We start from the raw sequence: 13,004 nt of genomic DNA on the forward strand, positions 1-13,004 counted from the left end.
ATATTCCATCGTATATATGTACCACATCTTTTTTATCCATTCGTCTGTCGATGGACACTTAGGTTGCTTCCATGTAAATAGTGCTGCCATGAACGTTGGGGTGCATGTGTCTTTTTGAATTACGGTTTTCTCAGGGTATATGCCCAGTAGTGGGATTGCTGGGTCATATAGTAATTCTATTTTTAGATTTTTAAGGAAGCTCCATACTGTTCTCCACAGTGGCTGTATTAATTTACATTCCCACCAACAGTGCAAGAGGGTTCCCTTTTCTCCACACCCTCTCCAGCATTTGTTGTTTGTAGATTTTCTGATGATGCCCATTCTGACTGGTGCGAGGTGATACCTCATTGTAGTTTTGATTTGCATTTCTCTAATAATTAGTGATGTTGAGCAGCTTCTCATGTGCTTCTTGGCCATCTGTATGTCTTCTATGGAGAAATGTCTATTTAGGTCTTCTGCCCATTTTTGGATTGGGTTGTTTGTTTTTTTAATATTCAGCTGCATGAGCTGTTTATACATTTTGGAGATTAATCCTTTGTCCGTTGATTCGTTTGCAAATAGTTTCTCCCATTCTGAGAGTTGTCTTTTCGTCTTGTTTATGGTTTCCTTTGCTGTGCAAAAGCTTTGAAGTTTCATTAGGTCCCACTTGTTTATTTTTGTTTTTATTTCCATTACTCTAGGAGGTGGATCAAAAAAGATCTTGCTGTGATTTATGTCAAAGAGTGTTCTTCCTATGTTTTCCTCTAAGAGTTTTATAGTGTCCAGTCTTACATTTAGGTCTCTAATCCATTTTGAGTTTATTTTTGTGTGTGGTGTTAGGGAGTGTTCTCATTTCATGCTTTTACATGTAGCTGTCCAGTTTTCCCAGCACCACTTATTGAAGAGACTGTCTTTTCTCCATTGTATATCCTTGCCTCCTCTGTCATAGATTAGTTGACCATAAGTGTGTGGGTTTATCTCTGGGCTTTCTACCTTGTTCCATTGATCTAGTTTCTGTTTTTGTGCCAGTACCATATTGTCTTGATTACTGTAGCTTTGTAGTATAGTCTGAAATCAGGGAGTCTGATTCCTCCAGCTCTGTTTTTTTCCCTCAAGACTGCTTTGGTTATTCGGGGTCTTTTGTGTCTCCATACAAATTTTAAGATTTTTCGTTCTAGTTCCATAAAAAATGCCATTGGTAGTTTGATAGGGATTGCATTGAATCTGTAGATTGCTTTGGGTAGTATAGTCATTTTCACAATATTGATTCTTCCAATCCAAGAACATGGTATATCTCTCCATGTGTTTGTATCATCTTTAATTTCTTTCATCAGTGTCATAGTTTTCTGCATACAGGTCTTTTGTCCATTCATTTTAAATTGTAAGTATAAGAAAATGATTGTTCTTAATTTAGGTGACAGCATTTTCTTTTTTTAAAAATTTATTTTCTTTATTTTTTCATTTTTTTTGGCTGCATTGGGTCTTTGTTGCTGCACGCGGGCTTTCTCTAGTTGTGGAGGCTACTCCTTGTTGTGCACGGGCTTCTCATTGTGGTGGCTTCTCTTGTTGTGGAGCACGGGCTCTAGGCGCGCGGGCTTCAGTAGTTGTGGCTCGCAGGCTCTAGAGCGCAGGCTCGGTAGTTGTAGCGTACAGGCTTAGTTGCTCCGCCGCATGTGGGATCTTCCCGGACCAGGGATCGACCTGTGTCCCTTGCACTGGCAGGTGGATTCTTAACCTCTGCGCCACCAGGGAAGTCCCAAGGTGACAGCATTTTCTACCATTCAGTGTAGAACTACTGTTCTTCTGCAGAAAAGAACTACTAAAATCGAGTCCGATGAGGGCCAGGGCAGTGAGAAATTCATGGAAGGAAGATCCTGATTTCCATCAGGAGCACCAAGGATCCCCAGGTGGACAGAGAGTTTCTGGCTTTTCAGGCAGCATAAATACTGATGATACACTTTAGCCTTTACTTTCTGAACAAAGATGCCACAAAGGTAAGGAATATCCAGCGCTAGAACCTCTGTGCTCAGCTAAGAGCCTGGGAAGGGCGTGGGGGCTCCCTTTCGGACTTGGCTGGGCGATGGCTCAGAAGTGCATCTGGGGAGCTCTGACCCCTCCCTCGGCGGGGTTCAGACCAGGCCCTCAGGGGCCACGGTGGACAGAGGCTTCCAGTCTTCCGTGCTGATGAGAGATCAGCTGACAGACGTGCCCAGGGGCTTGTAAGAGGCACCGTGAAAGGTGTGGGCAGCACACGGCTTCCGCTGGCTCACCTCCACCTGCCCTCCAACGCCCTCAGAGGCAGGCCTGGGTGGCGGCAGCAGTAGTTCTCACACCCTTTGGCTTCTGGTTGGGTCTGGTCAAGGAGGTGGCGGCATGAGACCAGAGGCAGGGAGGAGAGTGAGGTTAGGTGCTTCCCCTGTGCCCCCTCACCCTTTGGGTCACTGGGGTGGCACATGTCCCTCTGTTGAAGGACACAGCTCCTGATGGAGACCTCCCCCAGACACCGCCCTCTCTGGGTGTTCATAACCGGCCCCTCCTTTCCCCGTCACCCCACTGGGAGTTTGCACCATCCCTAGAGCTCTTCCCACACCCTGCCCACACCTCTGTAGATAGTCCCTGTGGAAAATTCCTATCAACGACCCAGTTGAGGGTGCCATGTTTTCCCGGGGCCCTGACTGAAATAGCTGAATTTTATTTTTCTTATACTCTAAAGAGATTTGAGTCTAGTCACCTGTTCCAATGGGGTATGTCAAAAACTACACAATTCACCTACTTTATGGACACCATCTAGAGAACTTTTTGCATCTGCAATTGCGACTTTCCAGCACGAGGTCAAACAAAAGAGAATATACTGGTAATAACAAGTCATAGTGCTTTGCAGGAAAGAGAAATATTTTTTTACCATCAAAATTAAACAGCCCTCTAAAAGTATACAACTAGCTTTCATTTCAAGAAGAGAAGGCTTAGTTTTGATGGTTCCCACAATACACTTTGATTAATAAGAGTTGCTAAGAGTACTAAAAAGTATTGTATATCATTGAATCGAAAATGATCTCAAATGAACGATGCCTTCTGACTTCAGGGATGCGAAAATGTGAAGAAAAGAAAACCAGTGTGTCTTGGATACAATGCAGTACAGCCTGTCTCCGAAAAACGACTCACTTATAGGTCGGCAGGTAACCTTTCCTCGGGAAAAATGATACGTTCTCTTTTTACCGAGAACTTGTCTTATTTTCTGTTGGAAAGACGTCACACTGTGGCATCACAGAGACAGTCCTCTGAACTACAAAGTGAGGCCCGGCTGCCTCTCTAATCATTAGTGTTGAACTTCTGAACACACACAACCACCACTCATCGTTCATGCCTGAGATGCTGTTGTGGTTTCTAAGTTGGGTGTTTCTTTGGTGGCCGGGAGTCTGTCTTTCTGTCTGCATCACTGCCTCAGCAGTAAGGCCCTTTAATGAAAGGGTCTGTGGTTGGTTTGGGGTTGAGGATATGACTCAGCCTCGTCACAGGCTATTGCTTGGAGCACACAGTACAACCTCAGTACCTCAGGCGGTGGAAGATGGAAACATCTCAGGCATCCGACAAGCTTACAGTCACTTGGCAAGTTTTCTGCAAACTCACGGGATGACCGGGATGCTGATTTGAACCCGCAGCCCGATTAAACACGCAACCACTACTGATTTACTTTCAGTCTGTATCTTACTCACACAGCTTTCACTATGTCAGTGGGTGGGTGGGATGATTAGAATGTGTAAAATGTGTGTAATGTAGTGAAGGGTGGACTTGATCCCCAGTTTCTACCAAGTAGCAGACACTTTTGAAAAAAGTCATTGGTTGGAAACACATGACAGACACGGTACGATATTTATCCGTGAAATGGGCATGAGGCCTTTCCATAGAGCAAATCTTACTCTTCCCCTGGGTATGTGGGGCACAGGTTCCCCACCCTGCTGAGAGGCCATGCATCTTCCTGGCTTTACCTCAGTCCTTTTGTTGGTGGGGTGTGGCCATCTGTGCATGGCTGGGGGCTTTTTGCTGAAGTTGTTGGAAGGTGGCTCACCAATGCTCGGCATCTGTGGCCGATTTCTTTTCCAAAGGGGAAGGTCAGTGGTGTCTGGGTGGGTGCTTTGATCCATAATCATTATTTTTCACCACTGCTGATATAATAGAATCATCCTCATTTATCCTAACAGGAGAGAATAGGTTTTTATTGGCTAAACTTGTTAGCAGGGAGCTATGGGAAGCAAAATGGTAAGAAATGTGGTGAAGAAGGGCTTTCAGACTCCTCCCTGCCACCGTGGGAGCCCCAGCAAGCTCCCTGACACTCTGAACCCCAGTCTCCTCGTTATAAATGAAGACGCCACCAACCAACTCACAGGATTACGGGAAATGACACAGAGCGTGTACTGTAAACTCTGTTCCTTCCCTGCTAACACATACGTTGTGGGTCTGCAGGCTCATCTTTCGATATTAGGAGGGAACAGGCACTTTCTTTAACACTGAGACTTACAGTTTGAACAAAAGAGTATTCAGAAAAAGTGTGGCAGAAATAGAGAAAAAGGGTATCAGTTATGAGGGTATTTCTAGCGTATATGGAATCCTTGTTGAAACCAGATTCTTTTACTACTATTGGTCTCACCAATGATTATTCATGTTATACAACCATGTTTGGGAATTTTAATTTTCCTTTGAAGTATCTGTTTAACTTGTTTATTGAAACTACATTAATTTCACCTCCCACAATGTGTGTGTACGTGTGCATGCGTGTGTATCTCTACTTGCATCCATGGAATAAAAGAACACAAGTCCATCAGAAGGGGCCGCTTCTGAAAGACCACATCGGGCCATCGCTGAGAATAAAACCCGACTTCAACAAGTCAAAGGAGAAGCAAGATAAACTGTGTCAGTGGGAATACTAATGCAGCTCACAAAACAAAAAGAGTGACGGACGCTAACAGAAGGGGCGTTTATCATCACACGTCGCTGAAAGTCAGCATCGGAGTGGCTGTCGTACTAGAGTTAAGTCTACCGGTGTCAGGGAAGATTCCTAAATTAGGAGGCGCCGATCTTTTTTGGAGGAAGACAACATGGCACAGCTCGGCTGGAGCAGACACCTCGACCCCAGGTTGTCGGGGTCGGGGAAGACCAAACAACTTGACCAGATGTCACGAAGGGGACACCAGCGGCACCATCGACCAGGCCACAACCGCCAGGAGGTAAGACAGCTGCTGTGGTTGAACAGTCTCGAGAATCAGTGAGTGAAGAGAGGGTCCCCTAGCACCGCCTTGTTAGCAAAAAGCACACGCACTGACCTGCGTTATTGTGCATGTGTGGTTCTGAGGATCAATGATTCCACAAATGAGAAAAAGTAAAAATCGATTTTCAGGAACGCGGACTCTGGCCCTGAGGTCCCGGGAGGCCTTACCGTCAGCAGTGCCTGAGAGGCCATCGGCTTTGAAGTTGCTGGTACTTTTCTTCCTCCGATGCTTCTTTCTGTTGGCGTGAGGGGAGGGGGGCGGGTCGAGCTTGGGGCTGGTGGTGCTGGAGATGCTTGGGCTGGAGCACACGGAGTCACCGAGCCCCGTGTCTGCCACCGGACCGGAAAAGGCAAAAGAACGCAAAGGTCAACACTTACACAGTAGACTTCGCACAAGTACTACAGCAACGTTCCTCCAGCGCCACATCATGCTCCGCAAATAACCCCGGGCCGCGGGCCCGGAGCATCCCGTGTCAAGGCCACAGCGCCCCTGCAGTTCAAAGGCAGGCTCTCCTCTTGGCGTTATCCTTACGCTCTGGAGAATTTAAAGTTCTCTCTCTCTCTCTTTCTTATTTTTTAGGCCTGTGCTTCTCCAACTTTTTTTTTTTTAATTTTTATTGGAGACTAGTTGACTTAAAATGTTGTTAGTTTCCGCTGCACAGCAAAGTGAGTCAGTTATACATACACATATATACACTCTTTTTTAGATTCTTTTCCCATACAGGTCATTACAGAGTACTGAGTAGAGCTCCCTGTGCTCTACAGTAGGTCCTTATTAGTTATCTATTTTATATATAGTAGTGTGTATATGTCAATCTCAATCTCCCAATTTATCCCTCCTCCCTTCCCCCCCGATAACCACAGTTTGTTTTCTACATCTGTGACCCTATTTCTGTTTTGTAAATAAGCTCATTCGTACCATTTTGTTTTCTGATTCCACATATAAGCAGTATCCTATGATACTTCTTTCTCTGTCTTACTTATAAAGTTCTCTATTTTGCATAATTGGAGTTCTGGAAAAGGAAAGCGGGAGGTGGGAAGCTTTTTCCTTATTTTTCTCTTCCCATAATTACTGTGATATATTAGGAATGAAGTAAAGACTCTTAGGAATACACGTGAAGTGTCATCTTAAATGGGGTTGATTCCGTGTGTGTACACACAAGATAAAGGCATTCCTGATTCTCTGTCCTCTACCCCCAACATTATGTATGGCTGTACGTTAGTTTATTAGTAGTGAAAATCGGCGTGCCACCTCCCTCTCTCACTGATGTCCAGCAATAGGGTTGGAAGTCCATAGTAGACCTGCCAATTTTTGATTCACAGAAGCTACTTACAAAATTTTAAAACCAGTGCACAAATGTGATCATTCACTGGAAGTGAAACTCTCAATTTATTATGTCTGTTTTTACTTTATCAGAGAGAAGAACAGAATGCCATGAAAACACCTGAAATGAACATGAAATTCAACAGAACGGAAAAGTACCCAGAGAAAGTGATGGGGGAACACCATCTAAACACCTCCAAAGTTCTAAGAATTCTGTATTTCATGATTCAGCATCTTTGTAACTCAAAAGACAGAACGTTCTGTGCGATATATTTCATTCATTCAACAAATATTTTTTGAGGCCTACTGTGGGCCACCACTTTTCCAGATGTTTGGGATCCATCACTGAGAAAGACAGATAAGGGTTCCCGTCTGAGTGGCACTGACACAGTAGTGGGGCCACAACCCACAGCTCATTACGAGGTGGTGAGAGCTGGAGAGGGAAAAGGAGGGTGCGAAGGGTGGACACTGGGGAGGCGGCAGCACGGTGAGGGGGAGTTGCCATTTTAAATGACAGGGTGGGTCTCACTGAGAAAGTGACGCGTGAGGCAATAGTTGAAGATGGTAAAGGCATGAGAAGGTGAATGTGCACCTCGGGGAGGAGGAAGTTGTCAGAACCTGGCCCGAACACCAGGTGTGCGCGCCTGGTGTGTTCCAGAAGCAGAGGGGGGTGCCAGTGGCCGGGGCCAGTTGAGGATGGGAGACTCACAGCAAATGGCACTGGAGAGAGGAAGGGGCTTGGCCACTATCTAGAGCCCTGGCTTTTACTCTGGGGGAAATGAGGAGCCTGGCAGGATTTTGAACAGAAGGATGACATGAGTTCAAATATAAAGATACTCGAAATCAAAATGAATTTAAAATCTTTTCATTTTCTGATGTTCTAGGACATTTTATCATGTACTGAGAACTGTCAAAGAACACAGTATCTTTTTAGCTACAAATATGGTTCCAGGAATGCCCTAGGATGCAAATTCCTGATATCCTAAGACCAGTGATCCCATCCCATCTCTGCACGGTCAGAAGGATCAACCTTCTTTCCATATCCCCGTCACCTGTGGAGCAAAGGCCTCTGGGAGCCTGTCCTGGGAGGGGTGTGAAGAGTCAACCCACGGCTCCTGCAGGAGAACCTGCCTCATGGAGTCTGGGGCTCCAGGTTGCATCTTTATCCACAAAGTGGCCATTTATTCTGCATTCTCTTTCCAACTTCCCACCTGCTCTCCACCGAAGCCACACTCAACCTGGGTCCGATCCTTACCCCCCAGGCCTGGACGGTACAGCTAACTGCAGGAGGGCTCTCTCCTGCTGGCTTGCCACCTTTTAAGTTGTCCCAGTCTTCCGCAATACGAATCTTCTAAAAGTGGCAATTCTTACATACATTTTTTCAAAAAATGCTAGATCCTACTGCATATCAGATGAAAGCTGTAGGCATCCCAGAAAAAGAAAAAAAAACAAGGCTAGTCTAGTTAATACTTGTGCGCAATTTCAGAGGGTTCAGAAGCTGCCTGATGTTGCTAAGAGGTCCAGGGACCCCAAGACCACTGGCTGATCGTAAAGCAACCCTTTCACATGTTAGTCAATGCTCAAACCTTACAATGAATATTTTTGTACATTTCAAGTATTTGCTGCCCAGGTTTCAAAAGTCTTCACCCTCTGACTGCATCCTCTCTGACTCTGAAGTGTTAAGAACCCATCCTGTGCCGGGTGTGGTGACAGGCCATGGGGAAACAATGGTCCCAATGACCCTCCAATCGCGGAGGCAGATGAGGGGCGCAGGCAGAGACAGCTGCCCTCTGCTGCAGCACGGCTGGCGTTTCATTATTTCACTCTGTCCCTCAGGTGTCCCCTCAATTCAATGCACAATGTTCATTCCCAACTACGCCTCTTAATCCTTATGTCACAATCTCTCCCAAGCTAACATTTCTCATCTCTGAACCCCTACTGATCCTAGAGCTGGCGCTTCCTGCCCTTGGCCGTCTGTCCGTTACCTGGATGTAGCTGGCATGGTTGTTTCCCAGGGCAGCTAAAGGTGCTCACCCCCGTCCTGAGCCGCCCGATGCTGGGCACGCCGTGGATGCAGCATTATAATAGGGACACCTGGGTCCCTTCCATCATCCAGCAGTTCTTTAAGGTGGGTACCAATATCTCTTTTTAAGATGCTCAGAATATATACATAAGCTATACGGTCATATAACAGGCTTCCATATATGTGAGGTGGCTCTATTTCTGGGTTCTCTATTCTTCTCCAATAATCTTTTCACCTATCTGTGTTCTATTAGCACACGGTCCTGAACGCTATGGCACTTTAGTCACCTCGGTAGCTCATAAGGTAGGGCAAGTCCCCACACTTCGTTATTCTTCACAATTGTCTTAGGTCTTGTTGGCTGTTCTGAGCACACAACTTTGTGTATTCATCCAAATCGATGGAAAAGATATTCAACAAGGTGAGGTCAAGACAGAGCCTTGAATCTTCACTCACCAATCCACAACCAGAAGCTCTGTTGAGTGATCACTGAGCAGGACCTGGGGACATCATACTGTCTGTGCATCCAGCTCAGACACCTGTGAACTTGCCTATGAAGAAACTATGGTACAGCCTTGTCAAACACTGTTGAAAGCTAGACGGGTACCAACTTAACAGATATGTCTGCCAATGTAAAAACAAGAAAGGGAAATCCATATAATACTTCTCCTCCTTAATGAACTATCTCTGTTCAATTAAATCACTGTTTCCTTTTCTATACGCACACAAAGCACAGAGTATTACCAATCTAATCAGACTCCGACCTGGGCTGGATTTTAAACTCACTGGTTTAGGGCTCAGAATTCAGCATTTTGGAAACCAAAATGGCAGGCGCCTGTTTCTAGGCATCTCCCCTCACCCCTTCTGACTGCAGGAAACTTTCCGCAAAGTACCTGACAGGGACACGGCAATCTCATTTCCAAGGTTTCCGAGTATCTTACAATACGTGTAATTGAGGGGGAGACTCCTGGCTCGCTCGAAGAAAGTAGCTAAGTGCCAGTCTCGAGAAGGAACTATTTGCAAGTGGTGACACCCACCTTCCCCTAAGGGACCATCAGAGCCAAGCTCACCTGCATCCTTTACAGCCTTCCTTTCTGGGAGCCCATCCTCAACACCAGTGGCTCTATCCCCACGTGGCTCCATGTTTCCAGTAACCCGCCGGCTCACCACTGGGAACCCTCACCCAGCGACATCTGGAAACGTCTGGAGACATTCTTAGTTATCAGACCGAGCAGGGTCGGGGTGCCACAGGCATCAAGTGGGCACAAGCCTGAGACGCTGAACAACACCCTACAACACATAGCACAGCCCTGCCGCGGAAAACCGTCCTGCCCGAAACGTCAGTAGTGAGAAACCTGTGGACTCGGAAGGGCTCTTCTATTCTTCTTCAACCTCTCAGACTCCTCCTCCAGAATCCTGTTCTGTGAGGGCTGGGGGCAATGTTCCTCACACCAGAGACCCTCCCGAAGGCTCCCTTTCCCTGGAGCTACCCTGGCTCTCCCCCAGGACACGTCTCCCCCTGCACCACAAAGCACGCAGGTGGGCGGGGCGTCCTCCCAGCCCCGCGCTGCTGCTTGCAGACCACTCTTTCTCCCCCCAAGTCCTGGCCCCTCTGAAGCCTGTGCCCTGGGATCGCGCTCGCTCCCCAAGACCCCAGGTCCCACCCCTTCACTGCCCGTTTCAGGAGCAGATCACCCACCCTGACCTGTGATCACGTCCGGCGCCTCCTGGGCACTCCCTCCAGCATCCTGGCCTCTGGGCCCCTCCCAGGTGACCTCGTGAAGCTCTTTCCTCCCCTCTGCCACCGCATCCGCTGCTCTCCTGGTCCGGACCCGGGCCCGCCTGCTGCAGGAACCGGCCCCTTTGGGTTCTATTCCCCGCCCCCGCCCCCCATGCCCAGTCTGCCCAGCTCACCCATACCGGGGCCTCAGGTCCCATCTACCGGCCCCATCGGTCTTCACCGACTAACATCCACCTCACGTTCCATTTCCCTCCCTACCCCGCGGGACGACATCACAGGCACTGCTCCTGCAGATTTCAGTCTCCACGCCCCCTGCCTCTACCTCTCCTGACCACAGCCCCCAGCATGACTGATGATTTCCACCCCTACCTGTGCCGCACCAGGACTCAGGCCCGGGATGGAAGAGAACAGCACCATGCCAACTGCTTCCTCTACTGTGTGGCCCCTTTGTGGTGCTGGGGTGGGACAGGGGCCCAACCTCTGGCCTGTGCTTCGATCCACTGCATTCTGGAAGTAACTCCATCCCTCCCCCTCCAAGAGGCTCTATCACCCCTTCTCCACTCCCCTCAGACACCCTGCCCTGCATCCCACCCCCCTCGAGGACCCCCATTTTCATTTCACTGCAGACACAAAAAGAAACAATAAAAGCAGCAACCAGAAGAGGGCACCCCCCTTCCCGTCCCGGGTCCCCACGGACTCGGGGCCTCCTCGCCCCGCCCTGTTGCCAAAGCAGCCCCTCCCCCGTGAACTGGCTTCCACCCGGCAGTTCGCACCCGCTCCTGCCTGCATTAAACGTGCTGCATCGCTGTAACATCGCCGCTCCTGACGAAACTCTGCCGTGACTCCAGGCCCTCACCCAGCCACCAACTGGCTTCTGCTCCTCCTTAAAGCAAAGCCCCTCAGAGCTGTCCTCCTCCTGGCTGCCTGTGCCAGGTGTCATCTGCCCGCGTCTGACCCGCCAGCCCGACACGCCCCTGCTGAGGCCCGGGAATCCCCACAGCCTCGTCCGTGGGCAGGTCCCAGCGGGATGGCGCCCGTCTCAGCAGCGCCCCACGTGGTTCCTGGCTCCCCCCCTGGCTGGGAAGACGCGGCGAGGTCTTACACTAGTTGGGTGGGAGGAAAACTAGGAAGCTGTGGGTCCTGGGATCCAAAGAATGATGGCCGGGAGAGGCCCCCATTCTGGCCCTCGTCCTCGGTCACCTCCTGTCCAGCCCTCCTTGCCTCCCTGGTGAGGCCGCCCTCACCACACGGTACACCCCATCAGCCGTGCCTTTGTCTCTTAGTTAACTGGACACCTTCTGAAGGCAGGAACGTCCTTCAAACCTCTTCACCAAGACAGAGCCTGAAACGTCCTGGGGATGAATGATCGGGGTTCCAGGCATGTCTGTGGAACTGAGTTTTATAAAGAGTTGATTCTCTCTTGCAGAGGCTTTAACACAGGTGGATGACACTGCTTTGGGTGTGTAACAGAGAATCACCTTTGCAACTTAGTTTTAAAAGTAACCACAAGCGGGCTTCCCTGGTGGTGCAGTTGTTAAGAATCTGCCTGCCAATGCAGGGGACACGGGTTCAAGCCCTGGTCTGGGAAAATCCCACCTGCCGCGGAGCAACTAAGCCTGTGCGCCACAACTACTGAGCCTGCGCTCGGAGTCCGCGATCCACAGCTACTGAAGCCCGCACGCCTAGAGCCCGTGCTCTGCAGCAAGAGAAGCCACTGCAATGAGTAGCCCCCACTCGCCGCAACTACAGAAAGCCCAGGAGCAGCAACGAAGATCCAATACAGCCAAAAGTAAAAATAAATAAAAAATAGATTTATAAAAAAAAAAGTAACCACAAGCATGCTTCTGTGTTAAACTGCAGTCAGTCGGGTAAGTTTCCAGCAGTGTGGAACCTATTTTTAGGTGAGCAACTCAGACGGTGGATAAAGTCTATTTACGTTTCCGAAGTATCTCCCTTAATAGCCCCCTCCATCGACCACACCCACCTCGTGGGTCCTCTGTGCTCTGGGGGCCAGCTCTGCCTAGGCACCTGGGTCACGTCAGAGACTAGAGGGTGAAAATCCCTGTCCCCGAGTTGATTCCGATGACTGAGAGGATGCCTATCTGATCAGAGGACGAAAAGGGGAATCAGATGTACAGCGAGCACACCAGCTGCCTGGATTTAAACATATGTACACAGAAGCGCCACCTGCGCGCAGAGAGAAGTGAGGTGAGGAACCGTCCTCACGTCCACTGTCACCAAGGCGAGCACAGGCAAGCCGGCCCCATGGCCTCCCTTGAGAAACAGGAATATGACCCTGGGACGGCTGCTTGGGCCACTAGGACTCAGAGTGAGAGTGACAGAGAGCCAAGGTCAGGGGAAGGCCCAGGAGCGGGGCGGGGGAGGGAGAAGGGGAGGGAGAACAGAAGAACATGAGTCCTGCCCTGGCGCCTGGAGGAAGGGAGGGAGGAGGGAGGTGAGCTTTCAGGATGACACGGGTTGCCATCTGGTAATAAGAGCAATAATGATAATGATGAAATCAGGAAGCAGGACCAGCCCTGGTAAGCCCCACAAGTTCTTCCGCAGGCAAGGAGGAGCATGAATAAAGTAAGGGATATGCACCAGTCCCCTGGAGACCACGAAGCATTTCCCATCCATGGCCTGGTTTGCTGCTCACAGGATCAAGGTACCGCCAAGA

The 13,004-nt window shown here is 49.1% G+C and overlaps 1 protein-coding gene across 14 annotated transcripts in view; it reads right to left on the reverse strand.

The window, feature by feature from the left end:
* The window catches only part of AGAP1 (ArfGAP with GTPase domain, ankyrin repeat and PH domain 1), a 560,573-nt gene that overhangs the window by 121,417 nt on the left and 426,152 nt on the right, over nucleotides 1-13,004 (reverse strand). For 9 of the 14 annotated variants that reach the window (XM_030865641.2, XM_030865522.2, XM_060301678.1 and 6 more), the window contains one exon: nucleotides 5,411-5,572. The exons of the other annotated variants lie outside the window; for them this stretch is intronic. In XM_030865641.2, the coding sequence (XP_030721501.1) occupies nucleotides 5,411-5,572 (162 nt within the window). The remainder of the gene's footprint in view (nucleotides 1-5,410; nucleotides 5,573-13,004) is intronic. 14 annotated transcript variants of the gene reach the window in all.

The sequence above is a fragment of the Globicephala melas genome, chromosome 7 (assembly GCF_963455315.2).
Source record: "Globicephala melas chromosome 7, mGloMel1.2, whole genome shotgun sequence".
Taxonomy (NCBI): domain Eukaryota; kingdom Metazoa; phylum Chordata; class Mammalia; order Artiodactyla; family Delphinidae; genus Globicephala; species Globicephala melas.